Source organism: Equus przewalskii, chromosome 13, assembly GCF_037783145.1.
Source record: "Equus przewalskii isolate Varuska chromosome 13, EquPr2, whole genome shotgun sequence".
NCBI lineage: Eukaryota > Metazoa > Chordata > Mammalia > Perissodactyla > Equidae > Equus > Equus przewalskii.
In genome coordinates this window covers 83984568-84010468 of record NC_091843.1, presented here as the reverse complement: position 1 = coordinate 84010468, position 25901 = coordinate 83984568, and the positions used below count along the sequence as shown (strand labels likewise).

Sequence of the window (25901 nt, the reverse complement as noted above, 5' to 3'; positions counted from 1 at the left end):
ACCTGGGGACTCTTGGCCCCTGGTCAGGTTGCTGCAGTGAGGCTGGGGCTTGTTCTGATAATCACTTTGGGATTAGAGCAACCCAGTGGGTCAAGTACCCTTGTGTTCTTTCTCTCATCTCTTTTTGTTTTACATGGGTCTTTACTGATTTTATGAAACAGAGCACATATGACGAACACGTCGTAACCCTGAAATCATGCTGCAGAGATGCATCAGAATTCTATCACTGTGGAAACGTATTTTATACATGTGACATACATAGTGCACTCCGTGCACCACAGAGTGGCGAACACATCTTTAATGAAATAATACTCTACTTGTTCACATATACAGCTAGCATTCTAATAAACATCTTCTACACCTGGGCATTTACAGAGTGCATTCCATCAGCCCCTTGGAGCGAACAAATTCTTTCACAGAAAGAAAGCAATCTGATTACAGCAAAATGCTATAACTCAGAATAGTTTTTAAAAATTTTTATTTATTTATTTTTTATTGAGGTAATGTTGGTTTATAACATTATATAAATTTCAGGTAGACATCGTTATATTTCAACTTCTGTGTGAACTGGATCACATCCACCACCACTTAGGTTCTTTCTACATTTGGGGCTTTACCGTTAAGAGCTCTTGAGTGAGAACTACAGAGGCCAAAATGTGAATTGAGTGTCCTGCTCCTTTGAAAAGTGTTGATTCTGTTCTTGTGGGAAGGCATTGAATGTTCTCGTGGTGGAGTTTACGGAGCTTCTGGCCAGGCCCCCAGATTGTCCTGTGGGGAGCCTATTCTCCTAGTCATGAGTGTTAGGGTTTCTGTGGAGAGTTTCTGAACAGGCGTCTCTGAGCCCGGCTGATCATTTTCTAGCCTCAGAGAGAAATGTTGCTGTGGTTTGTAACTGTTTGTCTTAAAGTTTGTCAATCCTGCTTGAAATCGTGGGAGTCACCATAGAAGTTTAGTAAGATTTTTAAAAACCAAAAGGATATATTTGAAACAACTTAAGTATAGTGAAACTTTATAATGTTATTGTGTTTTTTTCATGGAACTAAATTGTTTGAACTCTTTGCCTCTCTGAGGAAATATTTCACAAGAAAAACTTGAAAGAAAAAAAAATAATTTGCTTTTATTTTTTAACCGTATGCAGAATTGTAATTTTTTATTTACAGTGAAACAAATTTGAATCTTTGGCAGTTACCTCTATGTTTTGATTAAATACCCTAAATTGTTTCTGTTCAGCAGCCCCAACTCAGGTGAAAATTTAAAGGTAGAATTGTGAAAGACTCATGGAGCGATCAGAGAGGTAGCTTGCTCCCTTTCTAACAGCCCATTAATGTCTTCTTCATGTCTGTTCACTTCTCCTTGCTCTGATTCTCTCAGTGTTTTAAAGTGGCAGAACACACTTGCACTTTAGCTGAGGTGTCCAAACTGTAGAGTATAGGGCTTTGCAAAGGCCTTCGGACTTCCTACAAATGCTGAGATGCTCTCTCCCTCCCCTCCGCTCCCTCCCCTGAGTTTAAGTCCGATAACAATGACATGGCATTTTGATTAACCCCAAGGAGTTAGAATAGAATAACGTCAGAAAAGACTGTTGGACCTGGAATCTTTAGGAGACCTGGATGTCTTGCTCACCCCTCAGTCATACCATTGGGGGAGATAACTGAACCAGTCTAAATCTCTGTTTCTTACTCTCGAAACTGAGGCAGCTGAGCTCTAGTTATCCCCCAGAGCTCTAGCTCTCTCTGCTCCCAGGGGACAGACAGGTTCTGAAAGTTTGGGGTGGTTAACTGCATGGTGGTGCAAGCAGCCTGGTGTTAGCCTAGGACCATCCCTGCCCCCAAGACTGTGCTGGCCCCAAGCCCTAGAATTTAGCTGAAGGGTCAGATGTTGAGATTCTTTGGCTTCTTCCAGACCAGGGTAGCCAAAGGCCTCAGCTTACGAGAGACATTGCTCTGGGAAAAGCCTCAAACTTAAACAATTTAGCTATAATTGGTTCAACTATAAGAAATGTGCAAATTGAAAGAGCACTGAGTTGTGCTCTTTCTTCTTTGCTTTCCCATAACGATTTTGAACAAACCAAGGGGGAAAATCATCAGTTTGCTGCCCAAGGGCCACATTGTCCTTGGTGTCTCTCCTCTGCCTTGTTCACTTGGTGTCTCTCCCTCCTGCCTTTTCCCTAGGGGTGACCCTATGGAACAATTCGGGGAAATCATCCATTAGAGAAGCTTGAAGGTTTTTTCTTACTAGATTCATTCTATCCTTCTTTTTCCCTTTTGGTCCTTTCACAAATGAGGTGAAATAGTCCTGAAGGTGTTTTCTCCCTCAGGTGGTCCAGCTCTATCTTCTTCCCTGCATACATGGCGTGAGCAGTGGTACTTCGGTACTTCTGCCTTGTTCCGGTGTAGGCTGGACACCACAGGATGAGACTGGGGCACTGTACTTTTCTGCTGTAGGACAACAATGGAAGAGGTGACCCAAGTTCATCCCATCAAGGGGCCTCTGCACAGACTTTTTCTTGAGCCAAGATATGGGGACAGAGGTTGGTGTGAGGCAGAGGGAGGAGGAGAGGTGATTGGCAACTTTTAGCCTGTGTCTGTGCAGAGGAGAAAAGCATTATATTCTACCTCTTTCTGGGCCCTTTGTTGAGTAAGTCGATTACTGCTCTTAATGGACTGTTTTGGGCTATGGAAACATGGAGGATTTGTAGAATTTGAATGATGTAGTAAATTTGTCCCCCGTTGAACTATCAGACAAGTAAGTCCAAGTGTTGCCAAGAAATTTGTTATGGAAAATACTGTAGTCATTAACATAATTTTTATTTAGCAAAGACAGTGGCTTGGCTAGTATTGTTTAAATCGGCTTCAGCTGCTCTTAAGTCCATAGGCAAGCCAATGATGAAATCTGCTTCTGACAAGAACAGCGCTGTTAGATGTTCTCCAGAAAGTAGCCACTTGCTGCCCTAGCGACTTATTTACTGCTCGCTAATTAATGACTATCAAGTGACAAGTATTGTTCCATAATTGAAAGCAGAATTATGAGTCATCTAGACAGTACTTACTATGATTCTTGTTTTTTTGAGGAAGAGATTTATAATCAGCTCCTAAATATACAGATGAGCTCTTTGGAGAATGATCCACTTCTCTGCAGAACGTCCTTTGCCTGCTTTTTGGCAGTTTCAGGCTTGTTTGTTCCTCCACCAGAAAGTAGGAAGGGCCAGTTACTGAATTTCAAATCCATCCACTTGAATTGAGCCAAGGAGCTCGCTAAAGTAGATTTCCTTAATGGGGGAGGATCATGAAGCTATTGACTAAACTTAGTTTTGTGGAGTTTCAGTGCATTATACATAGCCAAGCTCTCCCACTCCTGCCCACTTTGTTATGAAAAATTGAGTGCATTTGCTGTTAATCGCCTTGATTGTCTCGTAGAACTGCTAACTTAAGAGGCAAGCTATTACGGATCGGGGGCATTGTGCAAAAGGGATATTTGAAAATGTACTTATCTCAGGAGACTTCTGCGAAGTGGAACAGCCCTCCAGGCTGTTTTAGTGAGAAGTTCATGGGATGGAGAGGCAGAAAGCCTCCTCCACTTGTCCTTCAGAGGGAGGAGTCTCCCGTGCCCCACCCTCCTGTAACTAGGGAGTCTGCACTTCTGAAACCTTGACTTGATGACGTTCCCTTGGACGTGATCCCAGGGGGTGAGCTGCAGATTGATGTCTGTGCTGAGGGCACTGCCCTCTGTACCTATGCATAAATGTGGGCACTCAGTAAATGTTAGTACATAGCCCAGTGAAGGCCACCACCTGCACAAGAGCAAAAACAGATCCATGGATAGAGCTGCCAACACCTCAGGACAGAATGGAAGGAGCTACCCACAGGGCCCTGGGAAGCTATTTTACCTTCTTCATTCTCAGAGGTTCTTTCAAGTGCTGAGACCCTAGTCCCGGCAGAAGAGACCCCATGGGCTCGTGTGCTGGTCAGAGGAGGGCTCATGGCTGGCTCTGCCATTTGCTATGAGGCCACCTTGCGCAATTTACCAAACCTCTTCCCACTTTGTTTTCTTGTCTGTAAAATGGAGAAATAATCTTTATGTTACTGGAGGATTGAATGCACATGCAAACCTCGAGCTCTGATCTGACCCAAAGCGGGCAGCGTTATGGTAGCTGTTGTTCGTGAATGTTATTATTAAAATTAGGGGCCGCCTGGGGGTGCAGCGGTTAAGTTCACATGCTTCCGTGGCCCAGGGTTCGATGGTTCAGATCCCAGGTGTGAACATGGCACCTCTTGGCAAGCCATGCTGTGGTAGGCGTCCCACATATAAAGTAGAGGAAGATGGGCACGGATGTTAGCTCAGGGCCAGTCCTCCTCGGCAAAAAGAGGAGGATTGGCAGCAGTTAGCTCAGGGCTAATCTTCCTCAAAAAAATTAAATAAATAAGTAAAATTAAATTAAATTAAACCCACTGTTCCTGCTTTCTAAAATAGTTTAGTTTATAAAGCAGTGAAAAATAAGTGTGTTGAGTCACTATAACTTGAGTTAAATGTCTACTGTGGTCTATTAAAACCTTCATATGGTTGGTGAAGTTTCCGCTTTTCATGGAATTCAGACAGTCTGTTCATAGAGAAAAGTGTAAGTAAATAATCTAATTAAACAATGCTTTTTACTGCTAGAAGGATGAGTTGAGGTAAAGTAGAATCGGAATGTAATAAGAGTGAATGTATCTTCTCCCGAGTTTTAATTCTTAAAGAGAACATTGCAGCAGCAGAACTGTCAATTTTTAAAATTTTTTTGTAAACAAGCAAATATATCTAAAATACAGACTCAAGTGATTTGATGAGATCTATATCTGTTTCCCTATGAACCAATTTTCAAAATTATGATTAAGAAAGGTATGATTATATTAAAAAATCTAAAAAAGCAATTGTTTCTTTGTAACAGAATACTCGATGACTCTTTTTGTGTGTTCTTGGTGAAATTTGTGTGAGTGTGTAAAATTTGAAGCATCATTCATTTAAAATGTATTTAAAAATGTGTATATTTGTAAAACAATAAAAGCTGTAAGATTAGAGATGGGCTTCTGGAAGTGACAACGGCACAGGAGAGAATGTCCCTGTTACTCATCCTGACCAATTGCTCACGCTGGCCTCTGTTTGCATTCAGATCCCCAGGTATATCATCACACTTCATGAACTCCTCGCTCATACGCCCCATGAGCATGTGGAGAGGAAAAGTCTGGAATTTGCTAAATCAAAATTAGAAGAACTGTCCAGGTATGTGGGGAACTGATAATAAAGGGGAAAGCAGCTGCTTAGTCTCTGTGGAAACGTAATGTGTGTGTCCAGGGAACAGAAGCAAGACACAGCCCAGCTTCCCAGATTCACCTGCATGAGTGCTAGCTCTTGAGATGGTGCTGAATCAGCATGCTCATTAATTTTAACCAAGAGAAAAACATATCTTTGAAAATGTTTTTATAGCATGTAAATTTATGTCATTGAGATTAGGTGTATTTTGGATTAAGTTTGAAAATATTCACATTTATTTCAGCATAATAGAAAAATGATTTTTAGTTGCATTTTTGTATTCGTTTTTGGCAAGAAGCTAGAGAATGCATATTTTGGATTTGTCGGTGACTTTTCAGTGTTTCAGACAGTTATTTACATGTGTGTTCCTATAGCTTATATGGGATAAATGGTATAAAGTTCTTTCATTTACTCCACCACTAAGAAATGACATCCTAACTTCAACGAAGGAAGCTGTTCATGAAATAATACGTTGCTTTCCTGTTGCGTTTACGAGCAGCGTTCCCAGGATACTCACTGATCACTGACCCGCTTACCATTTGGGATCGTGATGAGCGTTGGCCTTGCTTTGGCTCATGACTTGTTGAAGCCTGGAGGTCCAGTCGGCTTCTCCCACAGCCCCAGTTAGATGGATACGAGTTCAGAACTGAGCTTCCCAGATGGAGCTCTTCTTTGCTTACCTGAGAGGGCCATGGAAAATATCTCTTCCTGTGATCCTGTCTGTGTTGTGTCTGACAGGGTAATGCACGATGAAGTAAGTGACACTGAAAACATAAGGAAGAACCTTGCCATAGAAAGAATGATCGTTGAGGGCTGTGATATTTTGCTGGACACCAGCCAAACTTTCATCCGCCAAGGTAAGCCCTTGCTCAGCGGAGCCATCATCTAAGTGATCTCTGTGACTGTCGCATTCTCACTGGCAGACCCAGGACAGGGTTTTGGAGCAGGCTTGATTTAGCTGTGTGATTGATGCTGTCGATGCAGGACATCCCCATGGCCTTGTCTGAGGCTGTGGTTGAGGCCCACCTTTGTGCTGTTTCTTTTCAGGGGCCATGAAAAACAGCAACACAATAATAGTAAAGCACGAATGGGACAGTAAATTCCATTCTGACTGGACTCTCCTCCTCAGTGGACCGGACGTTCTCTACAGCTCCAAGGAGGACAGATCGGTCTGGCCGATTGGAGTGGCAGTGCCAGGTGGTGACGACATCCAGGCAAAGGCCCAAGAGAAACTTGCATTGCTCAAAGCCCTTTCACATAGCAGTGGGGACAATGTCCGAAGTGAAAACAGCTGTCTTTTGTTCCCATTTTTCATCAGCACTTCTGGATCGGCCCCCCATGATATGATTTGATTCAACTGGTAACTCCAGTTGCCAGATGAAATGGTTCGCAGTCGACCCCCACCACACTTCAGTGTGTGCCACACTTTGGTAATGGTGATGGTATCTTGTTGTTGGGGTGCGCTTTGTGGGCATCACCCAGTAAATTAAGCTTTTGAAGAGTTGAAGATACTTGTGCTGGAAACGCTGGAGAAACGACAGCCTATCTAACGGTGCCAATTCCTCCTTGGCTCTCCTTCCAAAGTGCATGAATAAACCTCATCCCAAGCTCTTTTGAAGTGCTTGGTGCTCTGAGTGGGGGGAGCAGGCCCCCTGGAATTGATCTGAGACAATGTATTGCCCACATTTATAAGTTTGAACTTGGTGAGGAGTGGCACTTAAATTTGGAACTAGGATTAACCTTTAATGCAGTTTCTGTTTATAACGTGCCAGTTCCTTTGAAGATGTTCTCGTTTCTGTTGCCTACCAAAATGTGCTGCTTAAAATATTTTCTTACCTCATCACACAAGACATTATTTGTGCTGTGCACATTAATTTTTGCACAGAGTACTTCAGAAATTTAACACATGCTGTTCTATTTTCTAGTATTTATTTACAAGGAGAGAAATCAGACATATGTTAAAATTTGGAAGTGTATTTTAGGAAATGATAACTTTTCTCCTTTTTGGCTTTCGATGTTAATTTTTCTTTAAGTAATAGTGGAATATAGTGTTGACAATGCCAGGCCTTCCTAATTCCCCCTCTATTCCTCCACACAGAATATGTCACCATATTGGCTTCCTGCCTTCCCGGCACTTGCCTGCCTCTGTGCCTTTTTGTGTGCTGTCCCCAGCCTGGGGGCCAGGAATGCACTTGTCTATCTCTTTCGTGCCTGTGAAAGGTCTGCTTGTCCTACCAGGTTCAGGTCAGACACCTCAAAGGAGTCTTTTAAAATCTCCTCCTCATCTTCCCCCAACCCTCCCTCCAGTTAGAGTGAATTTTCCTTCCTCCTCGTTTCCAAGGCCCGTTGCTCCTGGTGCCTGTATTTCAGCCTCTGTGTATTATCGGTACACGTGTGCATGCCTGCCTCTCCCAGTAATGGTAACTCTGAAGGGCAGTGTTTATGAATTCTCTCTTGCCTAGTGTGCTGCTTTCCATGACAGATGCCTGGAAACTGGGCAGTGGATTAAATTGAATTACTTGTTGAATTGCAGTTTTGATTGTAAGGTGTCTTATTTTGTATTTTTCTTGTATTTGGAGTTCACTGAAAAATACTAATTGTCTTGAGCTTTATAATATATGAGAATGGCAACAAAAGTTTCTTTAACTAGTATTCAGTTGCTAAAAGGACTTTTGATTAAAAACTATTATTATGCATAAACGTTTAATATATTTCTACAAACGTAGACTGTTTTGATCTACGTTTGAAAAGACGTCGATAATGAAAAATGCTTTAAGGTTGAATTTAATGAATAAGTCACATTTCATTACACCTAGAGGAGAACAATCATGAGCCACCTCTCCCTTTCTTCATGTCCAGAAGTTCTTTATTGCTTGTTCTGTACTGCTTCTGTCAGCTATTAATACATCTGATGTCATTACGGTATTGATGTTGATATAATGATGTGCCTTTCAGCAGTATATTTCTCTATTGTTTGCTTTAGTTAGTCTGTTTAGTAATTATTCAATAAAGGTGGTTTTAAAAAATCAAGGCTTGATCTGAAAGTAGACAGTAATCCAATTACAGACGATTTGGGAAGTTTGCCTGGTTTTGCTCTGGTCGCTCCTATGATCACTTTTATTAAATAGTCTTAAGGGGCTTTAAAACCCACGGAGGTGTTTTTTCTTTTTCTAATTCTTTTAAACTTTTGGGGATTCTCTTTTCTATGAAATGGACTACAGTTTATCTCTAGTTGTGTGCTAGTATCTGTGTTATTTACTTCAGGGGTGATATGAGGTGTGTTTCGGCATATGTGTGCACATGCATGTACACAAAAATGTGCGTGGTTTCAATCTGAAATGAATTTTTATTCTGAGGACTAGAAAAAATAAGTCTTCCAGGTCATCTGAAAGGCTCTTCAGGATAGAGGCATCAGCCAGTCTTGAATATCCACCCATGGGATTTTAGTGATTGAAATAACAGAAGTTTTATTGTAAATTGATTCCAGTTATCAAACAGTTGATGGGAAGGACGCAAAAGCCTGTATCATGGTGGTGGTCTGCTGCTGTCATTTATTTTTCAAAATCTGTCCAAAGTTTATTGAGCAAATGTTTAAGTGTCTGACGCAATAATAGGAAGACAGCACAGCCCTGTCACTGAAGGTCAAATCCTGTCTCCGCTGCTTCCTTGCTGTGTGATGCTGGGCAATTTACTTAACCTCTCTTTGCCTCAGTTTCCTCTCCTTAAGTTGGAATTAATAGTAGTACCTATCTGTTAGGATTGTCGTGAAGATTAAATGAGCTAATACTCACAGAAGCTTCTAGACTAGTGCCTGTGAGGTTATACTTTAAAAACCAAGATCCAAATTTTGTAGTAAGTTTCTATATTCAATAACATGAGATATATGTGAATATTTAATAGAAGGTACAGGCGCTCTTGACATTTTGCACAAAACCCACTGTGCATAGTCAAAACTGTCTTGTGGAAATGTGAAATAGGAAAATTAAACAAAGGTGACTGAATTCAGAGGGAAATGCATTGGGTCTGAGACTTGGACTTCTCTGGTACCTTAGTCATTCCCAGAGTCAAAATCGTATACTTTCAATGTACCAGTGCCCTCTGACATTGTTACCATGGGGCTACGATAGTTAGACCTTCTCGAATGCCTAACCCAATAACCTGGAAACTGCTCTTTGTCCTTTGCCACTACTGAGTGGAATTAAGGAAAAGGGCATTAGCCGGTCTTGAGTGCCGCTCTGTGGGAATTTAGGGATTGAAATAACAGAAGTTTTGTCGTAAGTTGACCCCAATTATTAGATAGGCTGATATAGAGATGTGAAGGACTTTATCATAGCAATGATCTGACACTGAAGAATTACTAATTTAATTCTAATTATTTCTCTAATTTGTATTAACTAGAGAGGGATCTTCAAATCTCAAGGTTTTGTTGAAACATCACGTCAAATATAAGATGACGTGAAAAAAATCCACTTATGTTTTTTCCGATATGATTGTTTTATAAACCAATGGTGTTAAAATTGTTCACTTTTAATTCAGATGTTTGGATTTCTGTACATACCTAATGCACACAGTCTCCAACATAGTCATAGATGGCTATGAGATGAACAATTATAGATTAAGTGTATTCGTGTATCGTTGCCGAGGAAACATTTTTTTTTTTACCTCAAAGCTGAAACTCACAGTAATTACTAATATATGAGCTATGTATTCTGTAATTTCTGATTTACAAAATCATTAAATGCTAGGAGCACTTAACAATGAACACATTATATCAAGTTTTCATAACCTTGGTTATAGCCTTTCTGAAAATGACTAGCAAATCATTCTGTCCCCCAGGATATTTGTCCTAAGCCCCAGTCTTTTGCTCCACCCTAAGAGATCTCCCTGGATGACTCATGACCACCCCTGGCAAAGCTGGAGCTTACTGTCTTCTCCCATCCGTTCCCTTTCCAAGTGTCAGTTTTTATGTTGCTGAATCCATGTCAGTCTCCTGGTTATGCCACTCAGTTAGGTGTGACCTTGGGAGAGCTGCTTAGCCTCTCAGGCCTAAGTTTCCCCTTCTTTGAAATGCCGAGGTGAGCTAGGTCTCATGAAAGATCTCCTCTGGCTTTGATTCCGTCCCGTGAATCCCGTGAGTATAATCCTTTTGCAGCGATTACTTGCTCATCTACCTCTCTAAACATTCTGCTTTCTGCTTCCCCATCTCTCTTTACTTCTCAAATTTAATTCCTTGCTGCCTGCTCTCTTTACCCGTATGCTCCCACCTACCCCGCCTCCTTCATTTACTCTCCTCTTGCCGGTCAGTCCCTTAAGTGATCAAGCTTTGTTCCCTCGTTCCATACCCTCCCCCAAGGTTCCTTCCCTGCTCTTCTTGAGGCCCGAATACTTCCCTGCTCTGCCTATCAGGCAGCCCCACCTAAACATTCACCTAAATCGATGGAATCCGATGGAGTTGGGGCATGGAGGCCTGGGTCCCTTACCCCTGCACATCTTTAGATCTCTGTTAAAAAGTAGGTGCTGTTTGGAACATTCATATGTTATTGTGAACGTTTTATGACTCACAATCATAGTTTTACTATTTTATGTACGTGAAGAACTGTAGTGTTTTTTCCCACTTATAGAAGTAGTCTGTGCTCATTAAAAAAAAATAATCAGGAAACCCAGAAAATGTATGAAGAGGAAAACCAGATTGCCTGCAATCTCATCTCTTAGTGGTGACCACTGTTAATATTTAAGGGTTGAATATGCATTTAATGGTTCTTATGAGGCTGCATTTAATGGTTCTTATGAGGCTGATATAAGTCTTTGTAAGGCTGCATTTGGGGTGGGTGGTTGTTAAACAAAGAGTAGAAATATTACTGGCTCAGGGCATTTCAGACGTCAGAGTCAAAGGTATTTGGAAAAATCTTTTAGTACTTTTCGGTTTGCTATTTCACTTAGATTGGAATTTATTTTGGGGGGGAGAGGGAGGTCATTATTAGGGTGAAATTATATAAAGTCTAGGAAGAGCTTCTCAGATTGAATGGAAGATAGCTTTACTCGCAAGAATGTTCTGGGTATAGACTTTACAAGGTTTCTTTTCCATTTAGATTCACAAAGAATTTTTATCACACATAATTTAAATATAACCTGAAATAGCTGCCCTTGAAAAATATTCCTTAACTAAATTGCATTGAATTGTATAATTTGTGTATTTTTATAATATACGGATATTGCACATTCTATTTTTTAAATGCAGAGTAAACTACATTAATATGCTATTTGTATGCCGTCGATGCTTCAGGAAGCATAAACTCTATATGGTTTTTATTATGTTATTTTAGTACTGTATGTAATTGTACAATATGTACCTTGTTCTTAAGGACATAAGTTGATTGAGATCAGATCACCAAGGACAGATGGCAGAAGTGCCTCGTTCTTTGCATTCAAATTGGCTTTCTTTCAAACTTATTTTCCAGCTTACAGATGAATAATCAAGTCTAAAATGTTTTAGAAAATAATCGGAATTAGTGTGACCCTTAAAACACAATGTGTTGTTTCTTCTGCTCAGAGTGTAGGGGATTTACTTGTTCCGATGGTGCATCCAGTAAATCCTTGGTATCTTGGAAAACAGACCCTAGTGTTTATTGCATCAGGAATGGCTCTCACTTGACAACATTTTAATTGCTGTGTGTTCTTCACTCTTGTGATCACCAGGTTCTCTTATTCAAGTACCTTCCGTTGAGAGGGGGAAACTTAGTAAAGTTCGCCTGGGTTCATTGTCTTTGAAAAAGGAAGGAGAAAGACAATGCTTCTTATTTACAAAACACTTTTTAATTTGTACAAGAAGTTCAGGAGGAAAGCTGCATCTGCTCAAGGTACTGGTTTTACATGACTATTCCATCTCTGTTCCATGCACTTAAGAGGCATTGAGGTTAATTTAATTCTGACTTTCCCAGGCCTGGAATCATAAAACGCATGTCACAATTGCATAGTGAGGTAAGGTACAGTTACCAACCTTGACATTTACTTTGTTGTCAATTGGATCCAAAGTAATAGAAATTTAAGTGTGAATTACTATAAAGAAGTGAAATTAAAATTATATCTTGTGCAAAATTATTACTAATTGATGACTCTGAGCTACAAAAAACCCTGTCAAATCACTTCATTGTACTGAGGTAATATTTGCTGAATGCTATTTTATCTTGCTGTATACCAAGAATCAGCAAACCGTGGCTCACAGCTTGCTGCCTTCTTTTGTTAATAAAGTTTTATTGGAACACCGCCATGTTCATTTGTTTATATATTGTCTGTGGCTGCTTTCATGCTTTTTAAAAAAGATTTAAGTAGTTGCAAGAGAGATCATCTGGCTTGCAAAGCCTAAAATATTTATTATCTGGCCCTTTACAGAAGAAGTTTGCCTATCTGTACCTTCTGTTGTTAGTGCCTAAAAATATTATCCAACATCATGATAATGGCTTTTTATTGCTTGAACTACTTCCTGGTTGGTGAATTCAGCCGTTTGCTGAGCTGCATTCACTCTCCAGGGCCCCTAAGGAGCCATCTTGTCTCCCATACACTGGCTTGCTAAATTTTATAAACCTTGGGAGTGAGAGTGGGTTGGGGGAAAAGAATCATGACGTTCAGTGAGTTCAATTACTTTTTACCTGTCTAACTTTAATTTTGGAATCTATGAAAAATTATTTCTGATGCAGAATTGCTATGCTTTCTTCTATGGCAACTTGAATATAAGGTTTACAAATCAGAGCTTTCCAGGCTGTGCAGAACTCAGCCTCTTAATGAAGTCTTGTTTCGTTTCCAGACAGGTGGGGTTCTGTCTCTAATAGAATGTACGTTGATTGAGGAGCCCGATGCCGGTGACGATGATTGTAAGTCACGTTCCATCACTTAGCATAAGAAAGGTCCCACGAGTTTTTATTAATTTACAGCTCAGAAGAGCTGCTTAAGGAGGCAGGAGACGTGCTGAGAATAAACTCCCTGAAGTCACTTATATATGAAAAATCCTATTGAGCCATTTAACCTGTGAGCCTTGTTAAACCATCTTTGGGAATTCATATTTTACTGAGTTGGTCTCGTGATAGTGACTTTTTAGTAGCAGGCAGAGAAGAAAGGAATTGAATTAGAGTGTTGGAATTGTGTAGATTATGGAAATTAAAAAAAACAGAAACAGGAAGTGAGGACACCAGCATCCTAGTCCTGAGAGTACAGACCTCAGCTTCTTCATCTGCTTATGGGCTCACGGAAGCCTTCCGCGTGCCTGAGAAGTACCACATTGCCGAAATAAGATTTTGGACTTGCATGCACATCGATCATGTTACTAGAACTATGTTAAAGCAGCTATCACTCGTGTTTTTGTAGTAACATCTACTTGCTTGGTTTTTGTGTGTTGAAGCCAAAGGTTCTGGGCAAATGTTTGGACACCTGGATTTTAAAATCGTGGTGGAGCCCCCTGATGCTGCCCCCTTCACGGTGGTCTTGTTAGCACCTTCACGCCAGGAGAAAGCTGCCTGGATGAGCGACATAAGTCAGGTGAGCAACTGACTTTTGCCATACTTTTTTTTTTTTTTTTAATTTCACAACATAAATTTTTGGGGAGGTCTTTTAGAGTTATTTTATTTTTCTTAAAAAATTACATCTGATTACCATGCTACTGTAACCACTATGGATCTTGATATGCTGGGATCATGTATTGTTGTTGCTGTTTTTCTGTTTAAGGTTAAAATTTACCTGAAATTTAGTACTTGCATTTTAGTTCCAAAGCATTTTTGTACAAGCTGTAAATGTCATCCCTTATGTTGAACAGTGTTAAAATTGCCCTGTTAGTAATAAATTGTCCAATGACCCCATTAGATTTTTTTTTGCTTATTTGTTTCTGAGGTAAGAAAATGTTGAGAGATACAAAAACAGCTAACAAGGGCTCTGGCGAGACCTCACAAATTAAGGAATCATACCAAAGAAGGGATGCTGTCTGTGGTATGAGATCTGAAATGAGCTCATGTGTTTTGTGTAGGAAAGAATAGGGAACAGATTTGCTTACCTTTCCTGGATCATCAGTGCCGCATCGGGGAATGGCTCTGTTTACTCAGGATTTGGAAAAATGTCAAAACTAGTAAAGATTGGAGCTGGGAATTCCTAAATCCAAGCTCCACGTTAACTGTGGCTCCATTAGCCAGCACAGGAGAAAAGTGAAGCAGTGTAAGGAAAGTATTAAAAGATTATCTTCAGAGTTGTTAACTCAAGGAGGATTAGGGCAGACAGAAAAGGCATATACTGTAGCTTCCATTGCCTTCTTTTTTTGAAGAGCTCATAGTAATTTATATATGACTTAGGTAAAAACATGAACCGTATCATAGTTCTTCAGATACTTCATTTTCTTTCTGAGTGACTAAAAACTGAGGGGAGATAGAAAGAGAATGAATGGCAGAAGTAATTATTTTTATATGTTAAAGAAATTTTACAGACTTAATCTCATTTGACCCTTACAATAGTATTCTGGAGGTAAACAGAAATATTAGTCCCATTTCATGGGTGAGAAACCTAAGGTTTAGAAGTCTAAACGTTTGTCCAAAGTTACACAACTGAGTCAGGACCGAAACCTAATCCAGGTTTTTTATTAACAGTCTAAACGTCCTCTACCGGAATGCTGGATATTTGCTGTCTACCCCCAAGACTGCTTTGATGGTGAATAAAGAGCTAGAAGTGAAGGAACTTCTTTTCTGGCTAACAAAGGAATGAAAATATGGGATCTTGTATATTTGCATAATTACATCCTTGTGGTGATTTATTAATACTTTCATTAGCTCTATGCTGTATATATTAATACTTTAATTAAGTCTCTCTAATGCATCTCTTATCTTATGAAACTCTGAATTGCTTGTTGATTCTATGAATGTTTATCGAGCAATCACCACATGCTGCCAGGTATCGTGTAGGTCCCAGGGATATGGGATGGTCCCTGTTCTCAAAGAGACACGCAGGCTAATAGGGAAGAAAGGGAAGTAGACAGCTTAATGCAACACAATTTTGTAGGTGTTGTGAAGCCAGGACAATTAGGAAGAGTGAGGGGAATGCGAGCGTAGGCAAAGACGTTTCCAGCTGCTTCCAGCTTCTACCTTATGATGTAACTGGGGCTCCTGAGATACAGAGTTGATACAAGCCTTAAGTGACCTTCCTTAGGGTACCTGGTGAGGCATTGCCAAGAGAGAAAGACCCATGGGATGTGTGAATGATTCTATACCAAGACCTTTAAGGAGAGGATCCAAAGCTTTGCCTGCCGGAAGCATCCAAGTGAGTCTGTCTACTTAGACTATTTCTCGAGGCAGATGTGTACAGCTTCCTCCTGTTTCTCCAAGCTGCTGTGGCTTACATGGTAAATTGTACTAGATGCTTTGTACAATTGAATAGGAGAAGGAAGCTAACGGAAAGTTGTATCTTTGAGTGACAGTGATATCATGACATACAATTACTATGTTCAGCAGAGCCTTGATATTGTGTGGCTTTGACGCTTATGATTTCATTCATTCCACAAATACATTCATGCGGTGACACTGTATGCCAGGCACTGTTTAGGCATTTGTGATGCATCATCAACAAGAGAGGCAAAGGCAACAAAAAATTCCCTAGCCTTGTGTAGCTTACATTCTAGTGTGGGGAAGACTGAAAATGAACAGTAAACATCATAAATAAGTACACACTATTTTATGTTAGAAGGCGACAGGGCAGGGTAAGAAGAATTGGACCCCTGGAGGCAGGTGTGAGTTGGTACGGTTTTAAAAAGTTGGTCATCTCATTCTGAAGAAGGCATCTAAACAAAGACTGTAGCAGGTCATGGAAATACTATGTAGATGTGTGTTGAAGCGAAAGTCATTCCAAACAGAGGGAACAGCCATTGCAAAGACTCTAGAGCAAGAAGACACTGCATATTTTGAGTAATAGCATGAAGGTCAGAGAAGCTGAAGTGAAATGTGTGAGAGGGAAAATTGAAAAAGAGGAAGTCATTTAAATAGCATTGTTAAGTAAGCAAAGGGATGCAGAAGGTCACCGTTTAGGGGAGAGAGACTCTATGCCATTTAAGTGGAATTTAAGGCTGTGAGACTGCTGAGATCACCCAGGGAGCAAGAATAGATAGAAATGAGACGTGGGCTGTGGTCTGAGTGAGGCATCAGGGATAACAGCAAAAAGGACTGAGAAGGAACCACCAGTGTGGGGGACAGCCAAGATGGCATGGCATCCTGGAAGTCAAGGGAGGAAAATGTATCAAGGAAGAGGGGGCGGTCACGTGTCAACACTGGTAAAGACTGAGTTTGGTAGTGAGTGCTCTGAGATACTTAGTGATTTTCCTGAGGCAGAGTTTGAAGGGTGGGTGGTGCGCACAGAGCGCTCCACTATTGATTGAGCCTAGCCTGCTGCCCAGCAGTCTGCATCTCAGCTGGGCTTCGTTCCCCACTTAAAGCATTTTCATTTTCTGGGGAAATTTGTGTGCTGTACCTACATTGATGGAATTTGTCCGTCTCCCAAGTATGTCTCTGGGCATATTCATTATTAATAAGATGAACCTACCAAATGCTGGAAAAGTACTTTTTAATATTTTATTATGTACAAAATATATATAAAAATATGGAGGGGCTGGCTTGGTGGCGCAGCAGTTAAGTGGGCATGTTCCGCTTCAGCAGCCCGGGGTTCACCAGTTCGGATCCTGGGTGCGGACGTGGCACCGCTTGGCAAGCCATGCTGTGGCAGGCGTCCCACATATAAAGTAGTGGAAGATGGGCACGATGTTAGCTCAGGGCCAGGCTTCCTCAGCAAAAAGAGGAGGATTGGGAGGATTGGCAGATGTTAGCTCAGGGCTGATCTTCCTCAAAAAAAAAAAATATATGGACACAAAAAGGAACTACAAATAATCCCAGCACCCCTCACACTAAATAAATGTTTATCAAAATATTTTCCACAGATAACTGTATTAGAATTACCAGAGGGTTCTTTTAAAAATGCAGATTCCTGAACCCACATTCTAGACAGCCCACAGGCTTAACAAGCTCCACAGATCACTTTTGCACAATTAAATTAAAGAAACTCTGTCCTGAATGTCAACTGTTTCCATCTCTAAACCCCCCACGATCTTGCCATACTGAAATAATTTTATGGTTTGTCTCTCAGTGTATTTATGCATCTTTTCTTGCCTTTTACCTCATTTACATCTTTCTCTCGTCCTACAAATTCTTCGTATTGTTGTCTTCTAACAGGTGTTGGTGTCTTCTTATTAGGCATGTGGGCCGTTTCCAAGTGTTAGCATTAACGTATGGTGTGGTGCTAAACATCTTTGTGTAGGGAAGTTTCTCCCCTTTCAAGGTCCCTCGTTGGTATATCTTCCCCAGAGCGGGAAAGGCTGGGTCAGAGGGCCTGACCATGTTCATGATTTCATGATTTGTGACTCAACAGACTGACATAATGCTCCAAGAAATATTTAACTCATCATTTCACTACATCATCAGCAAGATAACTATGTGACTTTCTTCTAAGTCCTGCCAATGTTGATTTTGTCACATTTATCACATTTTCCTATTTAATGGAAAAGTGGTATTGCTTTCTAGTGGCTTTAATGTACATTTCTATAATTATCAATGAGATTAATGTTTTCCACTATTTCTATTAAGAAATCTGTTTATACCAGATAGACGTTTATTCATTGGAGCTATCCTTACAGACTAGGGAAATGAATATTTTCTTTCAGTTCAAATTATGACTATGTTCTCCATTATTTTGTCTTTTTATTTTTGTCACTCTTTATTTGGCAAAATCTTAATTTTTTTGCGGCTTGATTTGATGCCACCTTGCTAAGCTGTTGTACTGTTACGCTAATCACATGTGGCTCTTGTTTTGAGATAATAAAGTGGTTCCTGAGTATTGACACAATCCCAGTTTCACATAAAGATTCTGCAGAAAAATAAAGACTTTTGGTTTTGCAGGCCTCTCTCTCCGAAGCTGTAATTTTTAGAAGTAACAATTGCTTGAATGATTAATTACACTTTTAGTTACACAAGTAAGGCCATAATTAACCGTTGGCGCCTCCAATAAAATGTGCAAGTGGCTAATGGTCCTGACCAATAATTCTTCCCTTTTTCATCTATTTATAGAGAAAAAATTGAGGCTGAAGATTTGACCATTCATTTCAATATATTGCCTTCATTTGTGCTTGTCTTACTGTCATACATAATGATGTATTAAACAGGTTTTTCTGTAATTATGGGTATTAACTAAAATGCAGAATTAAAATTCACCCCTGAGTTTCTTGGTTTGGGCAGATGTATCAAAATATAGACCTTGTATAGGCAAATAGGTAGCATACTAACATGCTTTTTCCCTTAAAATAGCTTCTCTAGAATCAATAGGAAATTTTCTACTTTACCATAAAAAGGTGAATTAAAAGAGAAAAATTGAATCTAAGCTTTCTTCCTACTACTTAGAAATATTAAGAAGGTAAAAAACATATGGTGACACAGTAGACCACTGACCTCTGAACAGGTATTGCCTTAAGCAAGACCCTCAAAAAATCCTGCTGGAGAAGTCATTCTCACCCCTTGGCCAAGGATCGGCTGTGTCAAAATCACCTGGGGCTTTTGTGAACAGACTGATCCCCAGGTCCCACCCTAGTCATAGTCATCACAAACTGAACTGGAATATCCATGCCTAGGAATCTGCTTTGGTTATCCTATTAATTTCAAGATTTACTGTAATTCACATAAATTCAATGTGGCCTTAAAGATAGGTGACACCCTGGTTATTTTCTTGTATTTCTTCCCAAATGAGTAAACTGTATTCATTTTCCCCAGGCTCAATCTCTTCTCTCCAACACAACCAAGATATATGCTTATATGATCATGAATATGCACTATGCCTTCCAATATAAATATATTCATACACACATTCATATATGCAAATTCTATTGTAGTTTAACCTTTTTTCTGGAAAAGAACTCTTTCTCCAGTGCAGCATTACTGAAAGTCCCAAATGGAGGTAAGGTAAAAGCACACTATGCTGGTTGAAGTGGGTTATTGGACCCAGAGGCCCAAGGAGTTCTATTTGTTCACACCCGTATTGTGCATGGAGCCTGTCTGTAGAGCCTTTAAGAAATGAGGAGCCCATTTCAAAACACTCCTCTATTATAAATATACCGTAATACATTTTATGTATGCATATATATGTGTATATGTATTATCTATCTATCTATATATATCTCCATCCATCCCATGGATCGATTAAAGATTGTGTGTCAGTTATCAAAGACTTTTTTGTACGACTAAAATATGACTTTTCGTTATATGGTCTTTTGAGCTGTAGTTCAGACTGCATGTATGTTTTGTTCTCCTGAAACTTGAGTGTAAGTGAAAATTTCCTTTTCTTCCTATTGAAAATTATTTTAATGCTTCACACAATGAATCAGAAAGATTTATGAATGAGATCTGACATTGGATAATGAGATGTTCCGAAATGGTCACATAAATCTTCTCTTTTGGATCTAAAACATTCATCTCCAGTTCTAATTCCAGCAGTGGGGGACTGAGCTGATTTAGATCCCCCTTAGCCACAAAACCGACGTCTTTAACACATAGAAACAGTATAATAGAAAAATTTAATACATTGGTGATATTTACAGATATAAATCTGTAAATCTCTAGTTGCCAGAAATAACAAGGGCACTTAAAGTCAGAGCAGAAATGTTGTAAGCTGAAGACGTAGAGACCTGGGAACGATTTTGGATTGGATATTGGTCCCAAAGGGAGTCAGTGCTAGCCTTGGGGCTCTTAAAGAAACTGAGATCCCTGTTTAGAGCCTGGACATTGGAAGGCTGTCCCTTGTGTGAAAGAAGAACTAAAAAACTCTACCCTTTAGGCCAGGAGAAAAATAAGGAAGTTTGTCTTTGTGTTGGGTTCTGAATTTTTAAAAATCTCCTTTGAAAAACATGAATGTGTTTCTGGTCTATGGATTTGACATTCAGATTTATAATATTCACATGGTGTGAAAATTCCAAACTGAGAAATTAATGTAAAAATAAATTTTGGCAAATGCTTGGTAGAAGCAAACACGAAGTGACTCCGTTAGCAACACTTCCACAGGTCAGGGCTTGTGACAATGTGCTCAAAGTCGACAATTAGAAATCCTGTGAGTCAATTATCTATCATGAGTAAGAGTCAGAACACACAGTGAACAGTGTAATTAGCACTGCTAGAAACTCAGATAGTAGAGTGATGACTTGGAAAAGATTGTAAAATAAGAGTGTTTAAAATATAATAAAGCTATAAAGAAAGAGAGAGACAGAGATAGAGAGAAGAAACCAGAAAGAAAGAACAGATGACTGTGTAAAAAGGACCAGGCTGATCTGTCAAAGAACCAAATAGAGAACCTAAACATGGAAACTTAGTCCTAAGTCATCCTAAGGCTGTTGTCTCTGTAACTATGCCATTTGCTTAGAATGTTAAAGGAAATTGAAGGAAGTTGTTCATTTTCCACAATTCTCACTGACACTGTGTATCTCTGCCCTCCCACTTCCTGTATTGGTTAACCAAGTGGCATCCTCATGGTGTTTCAGAAACATTGAGAGTGAAAAAAAGCTGACAAGTAGCTAGAAAGATCCCTGGGGTAAAGGATTACGTATCCTCTCCTCCTTTCCCTCTTTGTGTGCAACCTCTGTCCCCATATAACCCTTTCCCCTTGCCCCGCCGCCCCCCCATAGTTTCATAAAACAGGGATTATGTTAACCTATATTTTTCCACTGAAATTACGAAAGTGAATCTGAAGTGTTTGCTTTATTCCTCTTTGAAGGTCTGTCATATCTTCTTTCTCTGCTCTTCACCCTTGTCTCCCAGTGCTTAGCCCAGTGTCTGTCACATAGTGAGTACTCAATAAATGCACACATGAGATGCTCATTCAATAAAACTCCTAGTGCTGTATAATCAGTGCACCTTCTTGGTGAGCTTGAGAATTCAAAAGATAGACTAGTTTTGGTTAAGTTCTGTATCATTCAAGAGAGATTTGGCCATTCTTTATTACTTTTAAATATATTTGCATCAGAAAAATCTTAAATTGTATAATAGCAATGGTCATCTTTGACTTTTATCTTTTTTTCTCTTGATTTTATTCAAGAACATCAATTTCTGTTATTTCTTTCTTCCAAATATTTATCTCTGTCCCTTCCTCTTCATTCCCATGGTCTGCCTCAGGGGAGGCATGAATCGTTCCACTTATTGACTCAGAATATCGTTCTGATGATCTCTGGGTCTCCATTTATTCTTCTCTCTTTTCCAGTGAACACCTCCATGAGGCCAGCTGTAGATCTTTCAGCATAAATGGACCACTTAGAAACCCTCAGTGGCTTCCATCTGCCTACCAGATGAAATCCAATTCCTTCCTTTATAAGAGACAATTTGGTAAAACTTGTAATTACTTTAAGGATGTTGATGAGGACATTGCTTATTTCATTATTCAATATTTTCTTTATGAGAACCCATGAAATAATTTTTCTCTGGATTCTAGGATTCTAGGATTAATTGAACTTCTACTAAACTGTGAATTTTGTAGCTGACCACGTGTCCCCCTTTGAATTGGCTGTTCCATAACCTAGCTAATTTTGAGGCTCACCTATAGCAAGTGTTTGGGACTTCTCAACATAAAGTATGTGTGGTGGCTTCATTTCAGGCTTCATCTTATTGTTTTCCACCCTTTATCCAAATCCTCTCTATTTTCTTACTTATCTTGACTTTTGTCTTATATGTGCTTTTGTAATCTACCTTGTGGGAATAAGATGGAGTATGAACTCACATATAATGATATATAACCAAATTGATAGATAGATATCTGTAATTATTCATACAAAAAGATAACTCCAAATTATTTCCAGATGCTATAGTTTAAGGAAATGAGTAGAAGGGGAACTTTAAAATTTCCACTTTATTCCCAGAAGTTGGCATTGCCTGGTCATTGAAACGATGGCAGAAGACCTAAGGAAACAAATTTTTGAGGAAAAACAAGTATGATAAAGGCTAATATACTAAGTAGACTGAATGGTGATCCATAGTTTCTTATCCACATATTCACTCCTTCATTAGACATTGGGGTTCAGGTGAACCCTGGGTTCCAGACCTTTGTGAAGGTACTTGGCAATCAGCTTCTTCACACTGTTTAATTGCAGTCAAAAAGCACTACATGATGTCTTAGGAACTAGAAGTAATTTCTGATTTTAAAAATTGTTTCTATCTTTTCTCATTTTCTGTTTTGTTCAAAAGTAATATGTATAATTCAAAATAAATCCTTCTTTAACCCAAAATAATTGCAAAGGGAAATTTTAAATTGATGAAACATAGATATAAATAAAGAAGGCAGAGAAAATTAGCTAAAGTTCCTGAGTTTTCCTCTTAGAAAGAAAAGAGAAAAAATGAACAGGGCTTTATGTGTGCCAGAAACAGGAGAAGTTATGCAATGCTTCCTCACCAAACCAACATGGTGCCAATAGAAACTGCTAGAGAAACTAGCAAAATGTGGGAATTTATTGGCAAAAAAACACCTGAGAAGGAGGCACAGAGCGTACTGGTGAGATTGAAGATGAATTCCATCCAAGGAAGTCACCATCTCTACTCTGCCTGCCCCATACCGCCCCCTAGGGCAGAGAATGAATATAGCAGAGGCAGTCACCATAGAAAGGTATAAACCTCTGGAGTACAGAGTGCTGCTACCACCAGAGAATTGTGACCATGTGACGTCATGTTCAGAATCCTTAGGAAACACATTCCAGGAAAATATAGCCCTTCTGTCTGTCCTCAGGTGTTTGCCAGGTACACTGTTTGGTATCTGGATAATGAATCTGTTCTTCAGTGTGTAATGTTTACCTGCTGCTGTGTGTGTGTGCGTGCACGCACGTGTGCACAGATGAGAAACCTAATTTTTTTTGTGGCTATAAACAATTCCAAGAATATATGATCTGCTTAGGTTTTCATGTGGGTTCTAATTGTCTATTTTTTAATTTCACAGTGTGTGGACAATATACGGTGTAATGGTTTAATGACTATAGTGTTTGAAGAGAATTCCAAAGTTACTGTGCCACATATGATTAAGTAAGTGTGATAATCCTTTCTCTTGCATTTTAATCAAGATCAAATTGGTAGAGAATATAGCACCCTGAATAAAATATTGCTTCAGTAGGATGTTGCTTCATATTGTGAATGTGTTTCTTGACAGTAATGCGATGATTCGTAATACGCCATTATAAATACTAAGACTATCAAAGTGGTTTTTCAGATTCATAGTGCATTGACTCAAGCATAGAAAAATTGTTTTTCATACTGTTACATATGCCTTCACTCAGGACAAAAGCCTGTCTAGATTTTCAAGTTCCATATAAAAAGTTGTGACAGCCAGATGTGTCCAAGGTCAGAGAGTGGACCAAAATATGGCAGATTCTTTTGGCATCTTTCCAGTGGGTATGAATCATATTACTCAGGTCTGGTTGTAGAGATACCTTTAGATTTTGATGATACTCAACGTGAATCGACTGGCTTTTCCATGGTACCGTGTATCCACTGCCTAGATATGGATGTGCCCCAGAGACTAGTGCCCAGGGCTGCTCTCCTGCCCTCTATGTGTTTTGTTAACAAAGGAAATCCTATAATTTAAAGTGATCAATTGGGAAACTATAGTTTAAAATGAGAAGTTTTATTAATAATGATGTGTCATAGCTGTCTGTATTAATGCTTTTCTCTCTACACACTTTTTTGTTTCCAAATCCAGAAATTGTTTTGGGAGTATTTTGAAGCTGACCAAATTGTTCCCTACTCTCATTTTCTTGGTTATTTGCCTTCCAAATTCTAAGAACAAAATGTATTTTTAAAAGCAGTCCTATTATATCTTTCAGAAAAAGTTACATGAAACTAAGAAAATCTTTGACTTCCATGCCTTTGTATGTGGATATTTTTTAGGTCTGAGCTGCTTATGCTAAAGCAATAAATAACATTAATTTTCCTCTTCTGATAGGTATTAACTATAATTGGCATTATCCCAATGGTACGAATTTTAAAACTTATTGATTATTGTATCAGATGAAGGGAGAGTATATTATACTAGTACCATAATTACTACAGAAAAAAAATTATAAAAGAGTGATAATATAGTAAATTACTAGTCAAATTTAAAAACATTTTGGTTACGATCATTTTAAAACGCTAGGGCAAAAATTCCTTTAGCATTCAGTTTTTTAGGTTTTAAATTTAGTATAGGTTTTGTGTGTGTGTGTGTGTGAGGAAGATTGGCCCTGAGCTAACAATCTGTGCCAATCTTCCTCTATTTTGGATGTGGGATGCCCCCACAGCATGGCTTGACAAGCGGTGTGTAGGTCCATGCCTGGGATCCAAACCTGTGAACCCTGAGCTGCCAAAGTGGAGTGTGCATACTTAACCAGTACGCTACTGGGCTGGACCCAGTATAGTTTTTTTAAAAAAACAGATTAGTTAAAAATACATAATGCTAAGATTAAAAAAAGTATGGAATATTAGGTCAAAAGGTCCAAATTATGGCTTAATTTTAAAATTCACATCATTGGGTTAGAATTTTCTTCTTCTTATTTCTTCTTAAATTCTACCGTAGGGTTCTTATTTTATTATTTCACAAAATAATACATATTATTTTTATTCATTTTTTAAAAGTGCCTTCTTGAAGATTAGACAGCCATGAACGTCTGACTGCTTTAGAATGTGTAAATTGGACGTTGCAGATGAGTTATAAGCTTCTAAACCCTAGGGCAGCTGCACACCCACCATACATACATTTTGTGGACTTTAAAAATTAATACAGGTAGGGGCTGGCCCCGTGGCCGAGTGGTTAAGTTCGCGCGCTCCGCTGCAGGCGGCCCGGTGTTTCGTTAGTTCGAATCCTGGGCGCGGACATGGCACTGCTCGTCAGACCACGCTGAGGCAGCGTCCCACATGCCACAACTAGAAGAACCCACAACGAAGAATACACAACTATGTACCGGGGGGCTTTGGGGAGAAAAATGAAAAAATAAAATCTTTAAAAAAAAAAAAAAAAAAAAAAAAAAAAATTAATACAGGTAAAAGCTTTAGTTTTTTGTCTGACTGGTTATGCCTGGCGCCCCAATGCATCTTCTATCTGCTTTGATGGCAGTTTGACCAGTGTCCATGTTCCAGTCTTGTTTGTATAACCACCTCCCGTATCCCATACAGACCAAGACTGTCCTGGTTTTGGGTGCAGAGAGGTGGCACTTAACTGAGTAGGAATTACTCTCCTGCGAGGACAGAAATCTGTATCTCGGGCTGTAAGGATTTTCTATTAGAGTCACATGTGTTTTGATGCTAATCTATACTATGCTAGATGTATTCCCAAGGCAAAGTCTCATATATTTCATCCTTTTATTTTCCCTGCCTCATTGAGCCTGGTTCTCCTCAATCAGAGAAGAGGATGGTTTTGCAATCTCTGTTCCTTCTGATGATCGCCTCCATGTCCCTATTCTACCCTAAACCCTGTGTTCTTGCCTCCCTGTGAATCTCTCTGGCTACATACATTGAAAAAAAAAGACATTTTGCAGAGTTAAAAGAAAAAATTATCCTGTCTTA

The 25901-nt window shown here is 39.4% G+C and overlaps 1 protein-coding gene across 26 annotated transcripts in view; it reads left to right on the top strand.

Annotated features, from left to right (window-relative positions):
• RASGRF2 (Ras protein specific guanine nucleotide releasing factor 2) overlaps window positions 1-25901 on the top strand; it is a 215255-nt gene that overhangs the window by 89535 nt on the left and 99819 nt on the right. For all 26 annotated transcript variants that reach the window (XM_070571504.1, XM_070571516.1, XM_070571503.1 and 23 more), the window contains 6 exons: window positions 5147-5256; window positions 6025-6143; window positions 11983-12143; window positions 13088-13154; window positions 13679-13815; window positions 23308-23390. In XM_070571504.1, coding sequence (XP_070427605.1) covers window positions 5147-5256; window positions 6025-6143; window positions 11983-12143; window positions 13088-13154; window positions 13679-13815; window positions 23308-23390 — 677 coding nt within the window. The remainder of the gene's footprint in view (window positions 1-5146; window positions 5257-6024; window positions 6144-11982; window positions 12144-13087; window positions 13155-13678; window positions 13816-23307; window positions 23391-25901) is intronic.